This window comes from Danio rerio, chromosome 18, assembly GCF_052040795.2.
Source record: "Danio rerio strain M-AB ecotype USA chromosome 18, GRCz13ab, whole genome shotgun sequence".
Classification (NCBI taxonomy): Eukaryota; Metazoa; Chordata; class Actinopteri; order Cypriniformes; family Danionidae; genus Danio; species Danio rerio.
Genome location: NC_141038.1, coordinates 12,845,724 through 12,869,656, shown reverse-complemented (window position 1 = coordinate 12,869,656; position 23,933 = coordinate 12,845,724). Strand labels below are relative to the sequence as shown.

At 36.9% G+C, this 23,933-nt stretch overlaps 2 protein-coding genes across 2 annotated transcripts in view; one reads left to right on the top strand and one right to left on the bottom strand.

Moving 5' to 3' along the window:
- The window catches only part of prmt8a (protein arginine methyltransferase 8a), a 42,992-nt gene extending 25,471 nt beyond the window's left edge, over positions 1–17,521 (bottom strand). The window contains exons 1-3 of the mRNA XM_087293022.1: positions 16,843–17,521; positions 9,087–9,326; positions 1,827–1,982 (exon numbers count right to left, since the gene is read on the bottom strand). Coding sequence (XP_087149148.1) covers positions 1,827–1,982; positions 9,087–9,326; positions 16,843–16,911 — 465 coding nt within the window. The 5' untranslated portion in view covers positions 16,912–17,521. The remainder of the gene's footprint in view (positions 1–1,826; positions 1,983–9,086; positions 9,327–16,842) is intronic.
- The window catches only part of LOC147839658 (uncharacterized), a 92,338-nt gene continuing 85,287 nt past the window's right edge, over positions 16,883–23,933 (top strand). Inside the window, exon 1 of the mRNA XM_087293031.1 lies at positions 16,883–17,666. Within this exon, the coding sequence (XP_087149157.1) occupies positions 17,550–17,666 (117 nt within the window). The 5' untranslated portion in view covers positions 16,883–17,549. The remainder of the gene's footprint in view (positions 17,667–23,933) is intronic.

Genomic DNA, 23,933 nt, shown 5'->3' with positions numbered 1-23,933 from the left:
AAATGAATGAATATATACAGGGCTTTACATTAACTTTTTCGATCACCAGCCACTGTGGCTAGTAGATTTCCAACATTACTAGCCACTTACCATTTTCACTAGCCACACTTTTGTTGTTTGGAAAATATATTTTATATAAATAAATGTGACTTTGACATGCTAATATGACTTGATAAAGATGTTGTGCTGTCCACATGCCTCCTCATTTATTTCATTGTTTGTGTGTGTTGTGTATGAGCTTGCTCACTGTGCATGAGCGAATGGGTTGTGTCGCATTGCAATTGGTTTTTGTTTTTACATGACTTTTTAGGGCTCAGAATAAAGGTTTTACCAAATTCATCTCTAACCACACCAAAATGAAGTAAATATTTCTTTGCCACATATTTAAATGTGTCAAAACAAGCAAATATATAACTGTATACATTTTATTCAACAAAAATACTTTTTTTTTAATTAACATTTAAAAAGATCTATTGTCATGCACAGTAATTGTTTTGGCCCAGATCAGCAGTTAACTACATAAATGGGGAGTTAATCTCATATTAAAGCAGTGTTATTGTAAAGGATGATAATTAAACTATATTAACAAAAATAACTGTAAGCTAAAGAAAGCAGGTAAAAACATACCACGAGTGATAATGAAAGCATGATCACGTGCCCGAGAATAAATAAAACGAAAGCAGTGATGGCTGCTATTGCTTACAAATATGAATATTTTTCAATCTTGAGCTCTTAAAAGCAGCAGGACTTTGGGTACACGAGCATCGTTTTTGTCTAGTCTTTTTCAAAGAGAACCTATCGCAAGTAAACGGAAAAAAAAAAAGCGCAGGTAAATGGGAGCGCGCCCGCTTTTAACAGTTGCGCGCATAACATCACCTGTGCGCGCGAGTAATCATCCTCTCATACGGTATTCACCTGCTTTGTCTTGTGCGAACACAGTTGTTGTTTTTAGTCGTGCTGTTTCTCGATTCTAAGATCACATTTGCATGCATATTGGGCCATCCTTATTGTCGAACCCTGCTTTAAGAAAACTACAATGTAAAAATTATTTACATCCTGCCAAAGTGGCTAGTGGGAGTGGCTGTCTAACCCGCCAAAGCTGAAATCTACCCGCATTTGGCGAGTTGTCGGGTGTTATTATAAAGCCCTGTATGTATATATATATATATATATATATATATATATATATATATATATATATATATATATATATATAACCATAATTTGCAGTAGTGTTGCTATTACCACAACCTTGTTTACAATATGGTCAAATAATATACATATGTTTAATATTGATATTAAGGTAGTACTATTTATTATACATTTTATGTTACTTATATATTTCAAATATTTATGTGATGTATGCGTATTTGTATCATTTCTGTTTTTTTTTTTTATAAGATGAAGTAAGTAATTTGACTTTTATCAAATGTTTCTTTTAATTCACAATAATACCATAGGGGCCTGCTTTATCATCCAGCATGTGCCTAATGTCCATCTTAATATGTTACATGTTGAACACTGCTCTTTAGAGGGACATCTTCCATCATCTAAGAATATTTCCATTAGCATTTAAAGAAAATGATAGCTTTTATGCAGATTACGATTCCTGGCGTGAACGTATATTTCTGATCCTCATTATGAAATAAGTAGGTGGTAATATGTCGTCATCTTTCTCCACAAAAGAGGATTATTCGTTTACACCTTCAAAAGCTCTCAGTGCGACTGCCACACATGATGCTATTTTGGGCTGTGCGGATGCTTCCAAAAGGGTAGGAGGCTACAGGCTCATGCGGTTTTAGGCATAAGGAGGGCCGCCCTCTTACCCCATACACGTGCTTGGCTCCAGCCTTGGCAGCAAACATGGAGAGGATGCCAGTTCCACTCCCTACGTCCAGCACGATCTTGTCCTTGAAGATGTGTTTGTTGTGGTACATGGAGTTCCTGTACGTCAACGTCCTCACTTCATCCTTTAGCATTTCCTGCACATTAACATACAGACACATACAGTTAAAGTCAGAATTATTAGCCCCCCTGAATTATTAGCCCCTCTGTATACCTTTTTCCCAATTTCTGTTAAACGGAGAGAAGATTTCTCCAACACATTTCTAAACATAATAGTTTTAATAACTCATTTCTAATAACTGATTTATTTTATCTTTGCCATGATGACAGTAAATAATATTTGACTAGATATTTTTCAAGACACTTTTATAGGTTAGGGTAATTAGGCAAGTTATTGTATAATGATGCTTTGTTCTGTAGACTATCGAAAAAATATATAGCTTAAAGGGGCTAATAATTTTGACCTTAAAATGGTGTTTAAATAATTAAAAACTGTTTTTGTTCTAGCTGAAATAAAACAAGACTTTCACCACAAGAAAAAAAAAATCAGACATACTGTGAAAATTTTATTTGCTCTGTTAAACATCATTTGGGAAATATATATAAAAAAAAAAACAATTCAGGGGGGGGGGGGGTCTATAGTTTAGTTAGAATTCAACTATATTGAATTCTAACTATTCAACGATTGTGTTACAAATAATAGTGATTTACTACATGAATAGAATGGAATGCTTTGTTTATTTGACACAGTATTATACATTATTTTACTTGTGAGTGGAATGGATATACTGTACAGTACATGGCTTTATTGTATAGGTATATGTAGAAAGGAAGTATAAAATGTTGTAGGTAGACAGCTATCTTGTATTAAAATATACCCGATGAGTTATTCAGTCTTCACTCTTAAGCAGAAATGCACACCGGCGTATTCTGTTCACATGGAAGAATGTTGGATTTTGGATATAATCATCGTATTTTGCAACCAAGGCTCATAGGAAATTCAGTATGTGCCCAGGATTACATTTTTGAGAGCCAACAAGTATGTACCCTGGACTACGTTTTCTTGCAGTTTTGGTTTTCACAATTCCGCTATATTATAGGGCATTTTTAGAAAGGTATGGGTAAAAAGAAATTTGTGTAGATAGAGTATCTCTCAGGTTTTCAAACAGTACTTTTAAAGAGACTTAATACTGTAATGCATGTCAAAGCCAGTGTCTGGAGGGTCGGAGCTTTGCACAGTTATAACCCTAATTAAGCACACTTGATCAAACTAAGGCCGTACTCACACTAGGTACAGTTGCCTCGAACTGGGCCAAAGCACGCTTGTCCCCCCTCCCGTCTCCCCCGACGGACCGCGCTCACACCACAAATGGGCTTCGGCACGCTTACGTCATCGCTGCTGCGCTGTTCAGTGAGAAGCACTCTCTCACTCAGCAGCACAGTGGAGATTTCTCTAGTTATATTGTTTCAGTCGTTTGTTAAGCAGTGACATGCAGTCAAATATTTCGCCAAACATTCCTTAGGGATGCGGGGACACGCAGTCAGATATTTTGCCGAACAGTTCCGACACTTTTGGCGCTCATAAACAATCATAAAGCTCTCTTGCTGCAGGAATGAGGAGGTCTGCTGAAGGCGCGCAGCTGTCGTGCAGTGAGGGGTTTGCGTCTTTAATAAACTACAGCAGTTTGCGTTCACTGAACAGTAAGAATTATTAATAAATCCATATGAAACAGTCCCTTAAAAGTCACGTCTCGCTTTCAGTTTCGGGCTTTGGCGCGTTTTGCACTCACACACAAGCGTACCGCGCCAAAGCCCAAGTGAACCGGGCTTGAGCCCGATTCAGCGCACTCACACTTCTCAAACGATCCGGGAAACGGGCCTGGGTACGGTACGGATGGCATAGTGTGAGTAGGCCCTAATTTAGTCCTTCTTGCGTGTTTGACCTACAGGTAATGCCGCAGTCACACCAGAGTTTGTGCGCGTGTAATTATGTAGTAGGGCACTGCGAAAAGAGGCGGGATTAAACAAGATGATTAGACATTAAAAAAAGCGAGCGATCGGTCCATGTTTTAAATTTCTGTCCAGAGAGACCATGTTTTGATCCTCGATTGGTCTCACGCAATCATGTGATGCGATTTCGTAGGTCAGAGTTCACCAAGCTTGAACTTTCCATTGCAGCAAACTGCAAAAACTTGTCGCACAAGCTTGCGTTTCCAGTCTGATGCATTGGCGTGCGTATGAATGGAAGTCTATGGGGAGAACAGTGCAGTGTGACTGCAGCTTAAGTGTTTGAAGCAGGGTTGGAATTAAACTGCAGGCCTGCGGTCCTCCAGGAACTGGCTTTGACAACTGTGCTGTAAAGTGTACTTCGTCATGTTTCATATGCACATTTCTCATGCCTATAAATCATGAAAATCGTCAAGCGGAGTGCTAGGGGGTTGTGGAAGTGTTTGAAGAAAAAAATCTTGTTTAAATATTGAAATAAAAAGACTAAAATAAAACTAACAGTTGAAGGTAAATTACTTTACCATAAAGGAAATGAATCAATAAGACAGATTGGAATAAAGTAATCAAATTGTTATAGTAATTAAAAAAAAAACTCTTCAAATATATTGTACAATAAATTGTAACATAATATAATTAAATTAAAACAAGAAAATAAAAACCCAATTTTAATTAAATAAATGTAAAAAATGTATTAAATAAATAAAAATAAATAAATACACAGCTACAATATTATATATTTTTTAAAATTTTATAATAACGCCATGATGACATCTAACACATAATCTGCTACAATGTTAAAACGATGTAGTTGGCAAGTTATCAACATTTTGTTCTTTGGCCATAGAAATATCAACAGCAAATGTTTACCCGTCACGTTCACCAGCAATTTAGCCTGTGCAGATCACTGGTAAACACACAGTTCAAATCCGCCTTTTTGGACTACAAGCTCCAGTCATGCACTGCTCACACACCTGTTCTGAGTTGCAGTGATGACACACACAGACACAGCTGAAGCTGCTCTTGAACTGATTTCAAGAACTATTTTAACAGCACATGCGCACTGATCTATGCTGAGTCTTGTTAAACTGATTTGTGAAGGCTACGACACGTTTTCCTTGCCTTCCCGGTTTTGACCCTTGCCTTGTTTGTTTGTTTGCATGCTGCCTGCTTTTTGACCTTCTGCCTGTTTCTTGACCACAACTGTGGATTACCCATATACATCTGTTTGCTTCTGATTGTGACTGTTTCTCGCCTGACCATTTTTCTGGATAAATCCTGCATTAGGATCTGCACTCTGTTGTCAGCATCCCCTTCAGGTTACAATACCAGTACCAAACATAATTTAGATATTAATTAAACAAAATAAATATATTCACAATTATTTTTAAATGGGCCAGGGGAGAATCTAAACCAAATACATGTGTAATATAAAGCAATACAATCTTTGGCAAATCACCTCTAATTAGGCAACACTTTTAACCATTATAAGTGTATTAGGATGTGTTTCAATATAGAAAATGTGACTAACATTAGCACCAATTTTGCTTACAACTGTGCAACTGACAACCTGCACGAATGCGAAAAAACCTAGCTGTCACCATTACTGCATGCCTCTTCACATCTATGCAGCATTTTTGGGTGTACGCCTCTGTCACATTGAGATGAGAGAAGGGAAAAAAAGATCTGACCTATATACTAAAAATGAGTCTGAACAAAATTAATCTTGCAGGTCTCGTCTGAACCTCCTGTTCACCGCACTCTCCCTCTCTCTCACCCTATAATTCAATGACACCCTCACTCCTGCTCCATTTCTCTGCATACGCTGCATTATACATTACTCCCAGCATGAATCAAGATGACTAATGTCCATTACTTATATCCTCCATCGGATGTCTCAGCATCTCTGTTAAAGATCCCCTGTAGTGCCTTCATTGTTCGGTGTGTGGTATAAATTTTGACTGTGATATGAAAAGAAGGCTGGCGTATTGAGTAGCACCTCCTCCCTTTTAAAAGCAGCCAATAGTGTTTGGATGGTATTGCAGCTCTGCCAGTCTGAGTTGTTGAGGTACAGCACATCTAACTGGAAACACCATCTATAACAGTAATTCTGACTTATCATTTCTCCACTTAAAATGCAGCATTCAGTGTAGTTTAAGTGGGTCAGAATGTTGTGTGGTCTGTTTTTTTCGCTCTGTGTTGTCGTGTATCTGTGCCAGAGTATATTGTGTGTGTTCCTGCACTGTGGCAGTTCATGTGGCATTACATTAATCTGGAAATCTCCTTAACTTTACTTTCTTCACAGAGGTTTTGGACAAAAATTCATTTAACACTGGTATACAACATACACTACCTGACAAAGGTCTTGTCGTTGATCCCAGTTGTAAGAGTAACAAATAATAACTACTAGCTGATCATCTTGAAAAGTGTCAGAAGGTAAATTTTTCAGATGAATCATCTCTTGAACTGCATCCCAAACATCACAAATTCTGCAGAAGATCTATTGGAACCCGCATGGACCCAAGATTCTCACAAAAATTAGTCATGTTTGGTAAAGGAAAAATCATGGTTTGGGGTTACATTCAATAACCCTAGTGGGGACGTGCAAGAGATCTGCAGAGTAGATGGTAACATCAACAGCATGAGGTAGAAGTCTGCATTTCGCGGCTGTCCCGTGGGAGCCGCAGGACCTGACTATATTTCTGCGGTGCGGGAATAAATTTCTGAATAAAGCGCGGGAGCGATAACTGGTTTAATCTTGGGTGAGAGCGGGCCATCTAGCAATATCGCTCCCGAGCGAGCAAGCATGCGTAAGTATGTATGTGTGTGTGTGTGTGTGTGTGTGAATGAGACAGCTTGATGCTGTGATTAGCTTGTTTGTTGCTGCGTGTGTGTGCGCTTGGTGCTTATGTGTGAGTGTGTGCATGTGTGTGCGTGTGTGCATGTGTGTGCGTGTGTGTGTTTTTACAGACAGCTTGTTATAGGCTGTCTGCACTCTGTATAGCTGGGTGGTTTTCAGTTTTGTTCTCCCCCTGCTCTTTAGCGGGATTGGGCGCGGCGGGTAGAAAATAGGGCGGGGTGGGCAGCGGGACAACAAATGCAGAATATAAGCGGGAGTGGTCGGGTTCGGGCTAAAACCTGACGGGAGCGGGATTCAAAATTTAGTCCTGCGCAGATCTCTAGCCTAAGGTATCAAGACATTTGTGCTGCCCATTACATACCAAACTACAGGAGAGGCCAAATTCTTCTGCAGGATAGTAAGATCCTTCTCATACTTCAGCCTCTACATCAAAGTTCCTGAAAGCAAAGAAGGTCAAAGTGCTCCAGGAATGGCCAGACCAGTCCTCAGAGAAGAACATTATTGAGAGTGTCTGGGGTAAGATGAAGGAGGATGCATTGAAGATGCATCCAAATAATCTTAATGAACTCTGGGAGTTCTGCAAGAACACTTTGTTTGCCATTCCAGATGATTTTATTAATAAGGTATATGAGTCATTGCAAAGATGTATGGATGCAGTCCTCCAAGCTCATAGGAGTCAAACACAATATTAATTATTTTTCCACTGCACCATGACTTTATATTCTATATTGTACATTATTTCTGTTAAGTGATAAGACTTTTGTCTAAGCAAAGTCAGACCTTACTTTCCTAATTAAATCATTAAAAATCAAGACATGATCATATTTTATTTTGGTAAAATATGCATAATCTAGAGGCATTTGCCTTTCATATAAGCCACTTTCGATACAAAATAATCAACTAGAAGTCAAGTTATTATTTGTTGTTCCTAAAACTTGGATAGGCGACAATACTTTTGTCAGGTAGTGTGCATTTACATTCTTTAAAACCCATCAAACACAATATATTAACTCGTATATGTGCAAACTACCCTACAAAACATATTCGAGCTAAAGGATTTGATTTAAAACAGGCACCACTAATGGAATAAATGACCTTTTGTACATATTGTTTTTTTTTATGGTGTAAGAAGCCTCTGCCCTGAAGGAAGAGCCTCAAAGCAAAAATGCAGGGCATGTCAAATCAAAATACACCGCAATGGGCTATATGCACACATTTTTAATTTTCAGCCAGGCAGCCCAAGGGCTTCCGGTGAACTGTCTATCCATTACACAATTGTCACGTTTAAGATCTGATTTCTTTAAAAACCCGCAATCTTCACTGCCTGTTAGATATACAGTACGATATGAAGTGGGTCTCAGATCAGACAAGAAACACTGTGTTAAATTTTATTTCCCCCTGCCATGTCTTTAAAATATGAGTTTATTTTATCTCAGTATTTTCAATGGAATTTCTGAGCTAGCCTGTTGCTACTGATGGCACTAGTGGTTAAAACAGTCTTTCATTTCGTTTTACACTTAAACGACTAAATTAATGCTAAGGTCTACTTAACTGAATGTATTGTAATTACATTACAACATCGATGCTGTAATAACAACCTTGAGAAATTGAAAATAGTCACATTAAGCTTTTACCGGAAAGTTTATCATTAACTTTAAAACCCTAGCTGTGCATAAAGCCCATTGCCTTTTTTCTTCAAGAATTGTGAAAACAGTCCATTCATTGTTTCCTGTCTATATTGTTTATCCCCTATAGAATACAACTGTAAGTGTCTTTATTCACTTCTGAATGTCCTAGTTACCTGTATATTGACTAATATGTGTAAGCATGTGAGCCTTGCATTATTCCGCTCTGTGCTTGCCGTTGATATAGTTTGCGAGTGTACATGAGCACAGTGTATTTCAGCAGAACAGCTTTTGTCGTCCCTATCCTCAATATTACGACTAATAAACGCGGTGTTCTGATCAACAGTGTGTCGGTCACTAGTTTTTAAATTTTTTTTATCTATGCACATTTAGGTAGATGTTTGGTGTGAGTGCTCTGTTACATGTGAATAAATGATTGATTACAGCTGCAACTTCTTCTAATAGGGGGTGGGATACCAGATACAATACAACATTTGATTGGTCAGAAGATTAAATAAGAAGCTGAAGTGAACGGTGATGTCATAAAAGTCATTGATTTCTATTAGCTAAAGTGATAAACTACACGTTTTGAATGCTGTTATCTTCTAAACATAATTTTTGTCTTTGTTCTGGAGCACACTAGCTTAAAGTTAACCTTAAAAAACGGACATATTATTGATACTAACACCCAAATAAACCTTCATTTTGAATTCAGGGCAACTGAAGGAGAGTGGTTGCTGATGTGATCATACCTCATGAATGCCGAAGTGGGCGTATGAGTCAAAGTAATAATCCCTGGAGGTCATCTCTTCTGGGTTCAGGAACTTGGCCATCTTTCCTCTTCCTGGGCAGCTGGGTAAGCTGGCTGAGTGAGGGGTGTGAGGAGCGTGGGATGGGTGTGTGGGCCGCTGGGTTTGATGGACCGATGACACCGGTTTGGGCAGAGGAGACGGCTGGACAGACTGGGATGGGGCGGCACTCAGGGGCTGTTGCTAAAAGGGAAAAAGAAAGGAAACAGATGATTCAGACAAAAAATTAAATACAATTACTGACTCATTTTTACAAATATAATGAGTTAATTTAAGTCGAGGCGACAGTGGTTAGCACTGTCACCACACAGCAAGGTTATAGGTTCGAGTCTGGGCCGGTTTGCTCCAGGTGCTCCGGTTTCCCCAGTCTAAAAAACATGCACTATTTGAATTGAGTACAAAAAATTGGCCATAGTGTACAAGTGCGTGTGTGAATGCAACAGTGTATGGGTGTTTTCCAGTACTGGATTGCAGTTGGAAGGGCATCCGCTGCATAAAACACATTCCGGAATAGTTGGTGGTTCATTCTGCAATGGCAACCCCCTGATAAGTAAGAAACTAAGCCAAAGGAAAATTAATACATACATTCATTTAAAATAAAATTTTTGACGTGGCTTAGTTGGATTGGGATGAAAAACGCCCTAAAACAAAGATTACATGAGGCGAGCCTCTCGGAGTCTAATTAGCACATCTGCGTCCAGCAGAAAAACTGCCATTTCCTCCACCTCACAGAGAAATACTGCATGATTTAGTGCAGAATATCAGTGGGTTGACTTAAGCTATGTAAAGTTTGAAAAGCACCTGATCTAGAACATTGTTCAACACAGGCGCTCATTGGGAAAATGTGCCCAAGGTTAAATTTTTGAGAACCAACAAATATGTGCTCGCTGGTATATATGGCTGCATTTTGTGTGTAAAACAATTGCTCTGTGATAAAGTTATTCCGGCATGACTAGTTTGCTCGCTAGCTAACCATGAACGGCTCCAGACTTGGGACGTGAAGCAGACCGGACCAGACGATTGCAGAAACCAAGGAAAACAAAACCCATAAAAGCAGTGCGAGATTGTGATAGAATTATGTGACCCACGATGGTATTTCTTTTGTAGTTTACTCTTGAAAACACTATCGGTTGGGTTTAGGATAAGGGTGGGTGATACCTTCGGTATTAAGTTGATATATCATGCACAACGACAAGTCAACTGGACGTTGAAATTTCAACATAGGGTCATTCTGAAAACGTAGCCCTACATACATTTTTGGAGACATCGAATTATGTAGCCAGAGCTACGTATGGCTGCATTTCATCTTTAAACCAAATGCTAGGGGGTGGTATGACACCATTCCTTTTTTCGCTTACCAGCTGACCACTAACCTATGTACGGACGGCTGTTACTAGTTTGTCCGGTAGCTTGAAATGTACGTCAACATGTACGTGTGAGTGGGATGAAGATTGGTTCCAGAAAGTGGGTAAGAAAAATAATGAAAGCTAAAAAATAAATTAAACAAGTAAATAACAATGAATGTGAATGTGTTAAAATTTGAAAATGTCGTAAAAATCAGAGGGCTTTTCTTTTTCTGGATTGCTTTTTAAAACACTGCGGTTGGGTTTAGGGAAGTGGGTGGACAGATCAATCGGTGTTTTAGAAAACACTATTGGTTGGGATTAGGGAAGGGGGAGGTTGGGTCAGTCGATTGGTCAGTCAGGCAGTCATTCAGTCAGTTCACATTGTAGACAGCGGCCTCTGGTGGATTTACATGAGAACAGAAGGCACGAGTGGAGATTAATTTGAAATCTGAAAAAGCTTACACAGTGGCCTAAATCAGATTGAGCCTGAGTTGTGATATTTCCAGAAATGTCCACAGCGACCTCTGGTGGATTTACGACAAATGGCACATATGAGAAAACGTGCACCAGTAACATATTTGAGATGGTCAAACATATACAAGATGCCCTCTAGTTTATTTGTGAAAACAAAAACTGCAAAAAAAATATGTAGTACTGGACATATATTTCCAAAGAGCCTGGGTTGACATAATATTGTGCTTAAAAAAATAATAATAATAAATATATATTCCCATTAAACCATTTATGTTTGGAGCTAATATCCTGCAAATCTCATTTGCTGTAGTTTTGCAATTTTGTGATGATGATATGTGTGCATGACTCTGTATTAGCATAAGCGTGCCAATGTGTGTATGTGTGTCTGAGTTTGTGGGCAACCTTTTGGCTCGAGGGATTTAAAATAATGAGTGTCAGCAAAGGGGAAGAGCAGCTGTATCAAGAGGCATAAAGGTGTTCGGTTTGCATCTATTAAAAAGACAGGAGGGGGAACACATGTCCTTGCCTCTCCAGTCAGCTAACAAATCTCATTCCTGTTCTATTTTTAACCTCGACAAATGGCACATTTCAGCAGCACTCCACCTTATAACCATGCTCTTGATGGTTTTTTATTTTCGTGACATAACTAGAATGATGTGCGTAAAGGGAAAACGAGTGCTCTTGGGATCCTTCACAAATAGAACTGCCATCTATAGTGTTAGTTTATGACTGGAATGACGAGTTTAAGAGTTGTTTTTGCATTGCATCTCTCAACCTTCATAGTCTACAGAAGAGCCCTTCTGAATTTTGCAGATTCATGGACAGCTCTTTCTGCTTTTGGCAGGAAATCATGTAATAAAGCTGCAAGTGCCCGTGTGCATTTCAGAGCTAAGTGGTGTTTTCTCTCCAGTAAGAACCACAACTGTAAGCTGTATACTTTTGAAACCCATGGTTGACCTTGAAGAACACAAAAGGCTTGAAAACCTTTCAAACGGCTGAACTCAAGTTCAGCAATTCCAAGATCATTTAGATACACATATTCGGAAATATTGAGCCTGGGTTGCTTAGTTTTTTTGTTTTTTTGCAATAAGCGGACACCTTTTAATGTAACCCAGGTAAAAAATTGATATAGATATTGACATATTTTAGGAAATTTAGGAATAAAAATAAAACACAAAGTATACATTTTATTAATATAGAAATACAAAAATATTTTGCTTTAAGTTCATTTGAATATACAGTGGTCCCTCGTTATTTGCGGGAGTTACATTCTAAAGATAGCCTGCAATAGGTGAAATCCACGAAGCAGTCAGCTTTATTTTTTACAATTATATAAGATGTTTTAAGGCTGTAACACCCCTCTGGAAAAAGAAGGCTTTAGCTTTAGAAAATGTAGCTATTTATGTTGCTCACCTGGCTTTTGAAGAGATTTAACAATTTATCCTCAACTTTTTTTATTTTGCGATCTGATTGTGATATTATTCAGATGACACATCAAACAGACACGGGTGCTCCTGCCAAATTCACACTAGTTTTTCCTCCATTTCTTTGGTCCAAATAGACTGAAAATTAGTGCTTTTAACTCCCCCAGCCTCCCGCTGGCCTGCAGGTACACATACTAGTGAATGCTGCTCTCTCATTGGCTGTAGGTGATCGCGGATGTTATTTTCAGTCAGAACACATTTCACACGGCATGATTTGAATCGATGGGCAACGCAGTGGCGCAGTAGGAAGTGCTGTCGCCTCACAGCAAGAAGGTCGCTGGTTCGAACCTCTGCTCAGTTGGCGTTTCTGTGTGGAGTTTGCATCTTCTCCCTGCGTTCGCGTGGGTTTCCCCTCCAGTCCAAAGACAGGTGAATTGGGTACAGGTGAATCGGATAGGCTAAATTGTCTGTAGTGTATGTGTGTGTGTGTATGTTTCCTAGAGATGGGTTGCGGCTGGAAGGACATCTGCTGCGTAAAAAATGTGCTGGATAAGTTGGCGGTTCATTCCGCTGTGGCGACCCTGGATTAATAAAGGGACTAAGCTGACAAGAAAATGAATGAATGAATGAATGAATGAATGAATGATTTGAATCGCCGACAGCTCCAGATGCAAGTATGCCAAATATCTCATGGGCATCAGCGACTCATCTGCAATTCTCTCAGATCGCGTCTTTGATAGTTCACATTGTTTGATTGTCACTCACGTGAACAAGCGCCGATTTGTCTGTGATTTCAGGCATTTATCTGCAATTTCTCAAAATCAGGGCTAAAATCATGCAGTCTGAACTCAGCATTAAGGGCATGACAACAGTCAAACTTGCAGTCATCCTCGTCACAAATGACACACAATATCAAATTAATATGACTTTTCCGAGAAATTTACATTTTAGGTATTAAAACCCTTTAGCTTAGTGAATACCACAAGTGTGACTTCTAAATGAAGAGCACCAGAGAGTTTTAACGTTGTTTTGAACTCATTTGATTTTCACTCAATGATCATTTAGGCTGAACTTTTGTTTGAAAGGTCTAGTTGACACAGACTTAACTCAACCTGCCTCCATTTACTCTCTGTCAGAGCTTGTTTGACAGACTAACAGCCTCAGTGCAGAGCAGTCTTCAGCCTTCCTGCTATTTTGGGAGAAGTTTCGGAGGTCAGGCAGCATCCATCAGAGGGTTTTAAAGATCCCTTGACATTATACTGTGGCCTACTGCTGAGCTGAACTTTTGCAAGGACCTTATAACAACAGCTTTCTTATATATGCCCATTTTCTTTTATCCTTTAATGAACATGGATTAGATTTCATGCTTCCATGACTATGTCGATACATTCCAGCTGACTAATCCCTCATTGAGGATTGCATAAAGTTCAAGGCCACTAATGAAACTGAAATTCATCAAAGCCTTTTGCTCAGTGGCAGCACTGGATTGCAACCTTTCCATCCCACGATTGTTTCCACTCTTTAGTATTCCGGATTTAAACCACAAAACGTGGATGATGATTCAGATGTTTAGCATTTAGCTCTTCCATAAACGAACTTCATTGACCTTCGCTGCCCTTCACTAAAACTCTGGCCTCGTGCCGTAATGGGACAGCAGAAGCGTTCGAAAGAGTGGCCAGTGGCCAATTCTGATCTTAAGATGCCTTTATGACAACACAAAGTGAATCTAAAAGCTTGATTGTTCCCAGGCCTGTTGTGAAATTTTCCCTTTGTCTCAGAAAAAAATAAGTTTTGGGGTCAGTAATACCAAAAGTAATATACTTTTAATGAACGCATTACTACTGTACTGAGAGTGGAGATTAAATGAATCTGTAGATATGTGCCATGCCTTTTTCTCACTGTGACAAAACAAACAATGATGGACAGAAAAGGTCAGAATGAAATTAGCAATTAAGAAAACATCTGATTGTAGCTATTTTCTTGCACAAGTTCTGAAATTTACTGCCATCATGTCAACAGATAATCACAATTAAAAAGTGTATTTGCGAATAACGACTATATACCACTGTGTGAGACTACACACACACACACACACACACACACACAAAAATGGTTCTTCAGTTGTTTTTATTGTGTATTTAGCACTTCTACGTGGCTCTTTGGTTCGTGACAATAGAGGAACCAATTTAAGTGTCATAGTGCACCTGGAAAGTATTGATATCGCTTCACTTTTTCCACAATTTTTATGTTACAGCCTTATTCTAAAGTAGAATAAATTCAATTGTTTCTTGAAAATTCTACAGACAATTTCCCATAATGACAATGTCTGATACCTTCAGTCCTTCATGCATTTTGACTAATTCCAGGCAGGGAGTGGCTTCCTTCTGGCCACTCTACCATACCTGATTGGTGGATTGCTGCACAGATGGTTGTCCTTCGCTAAGGTTCTCCTCTCTCCACAGAAGAATGCTGGAGCTCAGAGTGACCATCGGGTTATTGATCACCTCCCTGACTAAGGCCCTTTTGCCCCGATCATTCAGCTTAGATGGCCGGCCAGATCTAGAAAGAGTCCTGGTGGTTTCAAACATCTTCCACTTACAGATGATGAAGGCCACTGTGCTCATTGGAACTTTCAGAGCAGCAGAAATTTTTCTGTAACCTTCCCCAGCCTTGTGCCTCGAGACAATCCTGTCTCGGAGGTCTACAGACAATTCCTTTGTCTTCATGCTTAGTTTGTCCTTTGACATGGACTGTCAACCCTGGGACCTTATATAGGCAGGTGTATCCATTTTTATATCATGTCCAATCAACTGAATTTACCACAGGTAAATTCCAATCAAGCTGCTGAAACATCTCAAGAATGATCAGTGGAAACAGAATGTACCTGAGCTCAATTTAGGGCTTTACGGCAAAGGCTGTGAATACTTATGTACATGTGATTTTTCAGGTTTTTTTTTTACATATAAATTTTCAACTATTTAATTTTTTTTTCACATTGTCATTATGGGGTATTGTGTGTAGAATTTTGAGGAAATAAATAATTTAATCAATTATGGAATAAGGCTGTAACATAAAAAGATGTGGATACTTTCTATGAATACTTTCCAGATGCACTATATTGTAGTACTAATGGTTTTCGTTATTTGGGGTGGTTAAGATGCTACATAGAATCCATCGATAAAGATGGTTCCCCTGTAATAATGGTCAAAAGAACCAATTTTAGTTCTATTTTTCACATTTTTCTGAGTGTACTTTAAATTAATGGAATAATTAAATTATTTCTTTTTTCCTTAAAGATCAGTTTGCAAAAATTTAAACCACAAATTGGCAAAAAAAAAAAACAATTGTTCGGTTCATTTTTAAAATTAAAAAAAACAGTGCATGTATTAACATATCAAGCAAAAACAATTCAAATTAATCACAATCATCAGAAGAACTGTTGCATATTTTTATGTAGGCTACCTTTTTCATGTGTTTTTTTTTATATCTCGAGCTCCGTGTACCACACTGAGACTTAAATCCATAATATGAATATAATGTAAATTTTTTTACTATTTCTACAGTATTTTTAAAAGATATTCTCTTTAAATCACATTGAATCAGATTTTCTCAGCTCCACACCCAGGTGCAGCACCAAGGACAGCGACTAGACTCTGCAGCCCGTGAACCAGTACCACAGAGCATTAACAGCTTTACTAATCAATCACTAGTTAGGCATTTACCTTTCTCTTCAGACAAAGGGTCTCACAGTACCTAGTACAGAAGCAGTCCGACTGGAGCAGATTTGAGGTAAAGTGTTTCTCAATAGATCAATCTTCGCACAATATGAACCTACAACCTTTTGGTTTCCAGCCCACATTGTAACCATTTGTCCAATTCAAACCCAACACAAACAGAACGAATTACAGCAATCACATTTATTTTCCCTAGTCTAATTGTTTATAGCATACTAAAGTATACATTTTTTTGGAATACAGTTATAAAAGTTAACATACTCAGAGCTTCGTTCACCTCAAGCAAAAAATAAATAAATAAATAAAATAAAACAACGACAAAAACTTGCGAACAGAACAAATTTTAACAAAAGACAAATCCAATTCAGAAGTTTGTTTAAACAAATTAAATGTCTAAGTAAGTATAATTTATACTCTGTATTACACAAAAAATATATATTTTGCTTTTTCAAACTACTTATTTAAAATGAGCTGAAACAACACAAATTGTGAGATTACATTGGGACAACTTATGTTTTTATGTTCAATTCACATACATTTGTAAAAAGTGTTAAGTTAACTTAATAGATTTATGTTAACGTGAAGTAATTGTCGAACCATGCATTTTTACAGTGTATAGTCAAAAGACGGAAAAAATGCTTTTAAACGCGATATAATCTACTGAGGCTTCAAAAATCAAACTGGTAACGTTGTATATGATCCGTTTATCGGCGTCCCTTACCTCAGTGCTTTCCGTATCCGCCATTTTTCTCCTGAGGAGCAAACAGCGGGAGGAGTGTTTTATTCCCATAAGAGCCGGCGAGCTTCGTATTTTGAGGTAAATTAACGATAAAACCTTATCAAAGTCTTAAGAAACCCTGCAGTCGTTAGCTTAACAACCTCAAACAAATGACAGAATGAACTCAAATCACGTTCCAGAGGATAAACGACACTTAAAACTTGTTGAAAGCCCTCCTGGATCCATGGTATAAAAGTTACCCGGAGCACTGCTTCCCAAAGGACCGCATGGCGAGATCTCCATATCGTGTAAACAATTTTATGCACTTATGAAAAAAACACGCCATCGTTCCATGACTTGAGTAATATGAGATCAGCTCGTCAATAAAAGAGTTAAACGTTCAAGTGTTCATCCTTGAGATCTAGAATAAAGTAATCCTTTAAAGATCTTTTTGGAGACCCCTTCTTGTTAAATCTGTCTTGTTATACTATTTCAAAGAGGGAAAAATGAGCTTTTTGCTGCTCTGAAATCGCCCGTCGATCACTGATGAGCTTCTCTCACGTATATAAAAGTGGCTCAGAGACGTTGCTCCACGCTCCAGATCAGATCTTCGATGATTTGTGGCTCCTTAATGAAAATAGCGAGCGATTAAAGTTCCTCTCGTGAGATGATAGAGGATGTTAAAGGACTGACGAGTTGGATTCCTTTAAATGGAGCGGCGGGAGCCAATGAGATCTGCTTCCACCTCGCCTCCATCCTCTGACCGGCTGAGTGTAATTCAGGCAGGTCCCGCTGCTGCTGTAATACTGAAGCCACACACACACAAGGTAAACTTCATTTTGCACACAAATAATGTCGTTAAATTAGTGCGCTGGTTCTTATTCATTTTTGTACATAAAGGTTCACCCATTTACAGTTCAAATCAGATATATTAAACCCCCTTTGATTTTTTTTCTATATTTCCCAAATGATGTTAAACAGAGCAAGGAATTTTTCACAGTATGTCTGATACGATTTTTTTCTTCTGGAGAAAGTTTTATTTGTTTTATTTTGGCTAGAATAAATGCATTTTTTGAATTTTTAAAAACATTTTAATGTCAAAATTATTAGCCCCTTTAAGCTATATATATATATATATATATATATATATATATATATATATATATATATATATATATATATGTATATATTTACAGTATATGTATATATATATATATATATATATATATATATATATATATATATATATATATATATATATATATATGTATGTGTATATATATATATATATATATATATATATATATATATGTATGTGTATATATATATATATATATATATATATATATATATATATATATATATATATATATATATATATATATACAAACCATGGATATACAATGATTTGCCTAATTACCATAACCTGCCTAGTTAACCTAATTAACCTAGCTAAGCATTTAAATGTCACTTTAAGCTGTATAGAAGTGTCTTGAAAAATATCTAGTCAAATATTATTTACTTTCATCATGGCAAAGATAAAATAAATCAGTTTTTAAAAATGTTTATGAAAAAAAAATTGTTGAGAAATGTGTTGAAAAAACCTGCTTTCCATTAGAAAAAATGGAACAGAAAATTGTTCCAGAATGGAACAGAAATTGGTGAAAAAATAAAAAAGGGGGCTAATAATTAATTCAGGGGGTTTGTAATTCTGACTTCAACTGTATATATATATATAATTTTTTCTTCTTCTTTTTTTTCTTTTTTGGACATAAGTTGCATGCTTAAAAGTATTTAAATAAATATATACAAAAAGTACATAAAATATTTAAAGTATATTTTAATATTTAAAGAAGCCTTTACCTTTTTAATATAAAACTAAATGCATTTTTGTGATTAGATCTAAGAAACCATTTAAACAAATTTAATTCCCAATCAATCAATATAATTGTAACAGTTTTTCATTTGAATAATTGCTGTTTGTGATCTGGCAGCTGTTACTTTTCACTGGATATTTTTATTTTGAACAGACCCTCTCTTTAAAAAAAACTCCCAGCACTCATCATCTGACAGGTGTTTCAGCCAGAAAGCAGAATCGTGGAAGTAGTTGCATTTCATTTGTCTTATTTAATTTTTCTCTCAAAAAATTCTCACTCTTGCACACTGCATCTACCTCTACCTCTTTTCTACTCTGATCACTGGCAGACTGGAAGTGTCTTTGAACCGCGTACTCACACCTTGCGGATGTGCAGTATGGAAGTAATGTTCCACTATTCATAGGGGCCTCTGGAAATATATATTGTTATAACAATAAAATCTTAATAGTTATAGAAAGATTTTACAACATATAATGTATATAAAATGTATTTAAATGTATATAAAAGACCATTATTATTAATATAGGCTTCTTGGTGTTGATCGGGGCCCCCTAATTCCCCAGGGTCCTAAGCGGCTGCTTACCTCGCTTATTAAGTCCGCCCCTGACAACATCATAATAATGTTGATAACTCTAGACTTCAGTCTTCTAGAACTAGCTGTTTTTATTTCACACAGCCCAGGTTAGATTATTACAGCATTATCATTATATTTTGTATTCATTTAAAAAATGTATTTGAAAATATTTGTTATTCTACTCAAAGGTGATATGAACTTTACTGGTGTCCTCATATTCATGTCATATCTTTCTTATTCCACTATACATAAAAAAATCATCTGAGCCGCTGCCGGGCTCCTTTTTGAACCTTGTTACCCATAATGTTTAATGAAGCTCCTGGTTCAAAGAGCTAATGACAGCAGGGGGGATGTAACATCCGTTTTCTCTTTGTACTGCTCTGAAGAGCTGCTGTTAGCTGTGATGTTCTGTGAATTACCTCTCTTGGCCTTATCAGATCACTCTCATCTTACAAAGTGAAGCAATTCAAGATATGGCCCTCTCATCTTCGCACACAGAATAGGTAGTGTGTGCAAAAAGCAACAAGAAAGGAAAATATGACAATAGTCGTCTGAGCAAGATCTCTTATATTTGACCTAACTTGTGTTTGAGGACTTTAGTGGTGCATATGTGTGGTAAATTGATTCATGGAATGGTAATAATAAACGTTCACATATAAACGCAATACATATGTCCATGCCTAATATCCAATGGCCAGAAAGTGATTCTATTTTTTGTAAATTGAAAACATCTTGATATTTGTTATGCAGCAAGCCCAGAGATTGTTGTGTACACTATGACTTTATGTAAAATTATCTTTAATGTGTGATATATGAATAAAAACTGATAATAAACGAATGATTTCTCAATTCAAATGAATGATGGCTTGGACTCAGAAACAGTATTACATACGTCATTAACACGTCACCACTTAACAAGCGGATAAAGGGCAACCCAGTAAGATTGTTTTGGTAGATTAGTTTAAGTTACGTTCTAAAAATTACCTGCAATAGTCATATTGCAAAATAAGTAATAGAAATAAGTTGTCAGCTTTATTTTTTACAATCATTATAGATATTTTAAGGCTGTAAAACACCTCATTACATACTTCATACACTTTTCTCAGATAGGCATTAGCTTTTCACACACCTCCCTCTTGTTTAAGCACTCTTAAAGTTTAAACTTTTGAAGAAAAATAAGTCCAGTATTATATAATGAAACCAAAGATCAAGACAGTATAATAAGCTACACACTCTCCCTAATTTGAGTTCAACTTGTTACTTTTGCTCTAGAGAAAAATCAGTGGTTAATTTCTGAATATTCAAAAACAAATTTGAATAAACGTTTAAGTTAATATATTCTTTTAGTTCCTTTTTTTAACTAACTCTAACTGCATTTTAGCAGTAAGAAGCCACGATACAGAATATTGAGGTGAAATTTGACTACAAATTTAAATCGCAAATCGAAATCCCAATATCTGACAAAAATACCACGATTAGATATATTCCCCAAATCCCACAGCCCTAATAGTCAGGTAACAGACTTTTTACATTCTCTTACAATAAGATATGCAGTATATTTGCAAATAGAGCGATAACACAGCATGCTAGTCAATGAGTAGCTCAACTTGACTCAACTTCACTCTATCATAAAAGTAAGCAATAAACACTCAGAAGTGTCCTAGTTAAGTCTACATGTAAAACTTTAATCTACTACTGGTCATTTCTGACATTTTAGCTATGAGAAGTTAGCTTGTTTTGTTGTTTCTGGAGTGTCAGAATGGCATGACAAGGCTCTGCCCTTTTCTGAAAAGCAGCAGCTCATTTGCATTTAGAGTGACACACAACCCCCTCAACCCCCCAGCATTTGATTACACCCAAATAAGGTAAAATTTGACAAGCTTTAATAAAATAGCTGTCTGTATTTTGAGCTAAAACGTTACAGACACGTTCTGGGGACACCACAGATTTAATTGACATCTTATAAAAATGTGTCACCTTTAAGAATCATGCCTAAAAATGCAACATATTGTTGTGCACCATTTAAAATGTCTTATTAATTCTGCTCAGAGCATTCAGGAGAACTAAATATAGAAATGAAGAGTGTGAAATGTGTGTGGGTTATCAGGTCTTTAATTCTAAAAACTGGAATGATTAATGTAAGTCACTTGCAATAATCTGGCTTTTCTTTCACTTGCATTAAATGATAAGGTTTGTGGCAGCCAGTAATTTTGAGCAGAGCATGAGGGGATCTTCTGCACTGTTCTGAGAGCTGTGGGAGTTGTGGTGCGAGAACAGGAGCTCAGGCTTGTGGGTGTTTCGGGAAGATTAAGCCTAACTGTGCACCAAGTGGGTGGACAAGCGTGGATCTGGCAGGTTTTTACGCAATCTTATAGTTTACTGGAACATATATACATATATACAGTTGAAGTCAGAATTATTAGCCCCCTAAATTATTAGACCCCCTGTTTATTTTCCCCCCAATTTCTGTTTTAATGGAGAGAAGATTTTTTCAACACATTTCTGAACATAATAGTTTTAATAACTCATCTCTAATAACTGATTTATTTTATCTTTGCCATGATGACAGTAAATAATATTTGACTAGATATTTTTCAAGACACTTCTATACAGCTTAAAGTGACATTTAAATGCTTGACTAGATTACCTAGGCTAACTAGGCAGGTTAGGGTAATTAGGTAAGTTAAAAAAGGGTAATAAAGAGTGATAAAGGGTAGGTTATTGTAAAACAATGGTTTGTTCTGTAGGCTATCGAAAATAATTGGTTAAAGGGGCTAATAATTTTGTGCTTAAAATGGTGTTTAAAAAATTAATAACTGCTTTTATTGTAGCCAAAATAAACCAAATAAGACTTTCTCCAGAAGAAAAAAATATTATCAGACATACTGTAAAATTTTCCTTGCTTTGTTAAACATAATTTGGGAAATATTTAAAAAAGTAAAAAAAAAAACTAATTAAAGGGGGGCTAATAATTCTGAGTTCAACTGTATATATAAAACTGACTTCATGCATGCTGGGTGAATGGAAATATAGAAGTTTGTGTTTAGGAGCAGGACGATGTTTGGGCTGTCTACATTAGTTTCAGCAAAGAGGCAGACTTTTGGTTTAATGATGGCTCCTGAAGTGTTGTTGCCTGGATAGTTTGTGGTCGTTTGTGGTTTTTTATGTTTTGGAATTGCGTGTAAAAATTGATGACACAGGTTCATGGGTTCACATCACTCTACTTAGGAGCGCCCCCTGGTGTTTGGCATTTAGGGAGAAAGCAATCCACCATAAGCTATTAGTAAGTTATTAAGTTTTAGGCATAATTTTAATATGTTAAGTAGTCAAAATACATTTCGAGGTTTTTTATTTCTTATAATATTTGTTACGTTAATGAGAATTTGGTCATAGCATTTTTTTTTACTTTAAACAAAATTACTTTATTTAAAAAGTTGGACATTCAATAATGTCAATATACAATAACCATACCCACATTACCATTTTCAAACAATAACTGAATTTGTAGTTTGTATTTTTTTTCGTTGCTTAAAAAGTCTTCAAATGTTTTATATAGTATGCTAAATGCACTTTTTGTTTTCCTTTTTACAGCAACTGGTCTGGAAGAAAACATGTATGTGGTTTAGTGTAAAGCTTTATTAGTTAAAAAATCAAGATATGTCATTATGAAATATAAAATGAATAACTGGCACAAAATTATATATATTAATATAATATAATATAATATAATATAATATAATATAATATAATATAATATAATAAAATAGAATAGAATAGAATAGAATAGAATAGAATAAAATAGAATTATATAATACACCTGAGGTTGACAGGTGGATAGGTGCAGCGGCAGCAGTAATGTGGTTAAAGAAGGAGCTGAGCCGAAAGGCGAAGCTCTCATTAAACCCTTTAATCTACGTTCCAACTCTCACCTATGGTCATGAGCTTTGGGGCAAAATCTCGTATACAAGCAGCTGAATTGAGTTTCCTTCGCAGGGTGGCAGGGCACACCCTTATTACATAGGGCGAGGAGCTCTGTCAGTCTGGAGGAGCCATTGCTCCTACAAATCGAGGGAAGTCAGCTGAGGTGGCTTGGGCATCTGTTTCAGATGATCCTAGATGCCTACCCATGGAGGTGTTCCAGACTTGTTTCACCGGAACGAGGCCTCGGGAAGACCGAGGACACACTGGAGGGACTATGTCTCTCGGCTGGCCTAGGAACGCCTCGGGATCCCCCCCGGAGGAGCTAGAGGAAATGTTTGGAGGGAGGGAAGTCTGGGTTTCTCTCCTATAACTGCTGCCCCTGCGACCCAGGCCGTAAAAAGCAGAGTAAAATGAATGATCAATGAATATATAAAAATATATCATTTAAAAAATATTCTTTTTTACCCTATGTTGTAATCCTTGCAATTATTCAGAATATCCCACCTGTGACAACATATTTGATTCTCTTTGAATATAATTTACGAATCATCCAAAAATAGGCATATAATATTTACCAGCAGTGATCATTTTTATACACGCCAGTTGTGACACCTGCTAACCCACAATTGAGCCATTACTCTGTGCCCTTGAGCTTTTGTAATTGGATGATTGGCAGGTGGATGTGGCATGTGTGAAAACTCATTAAGCTTGTTGCATGAAGC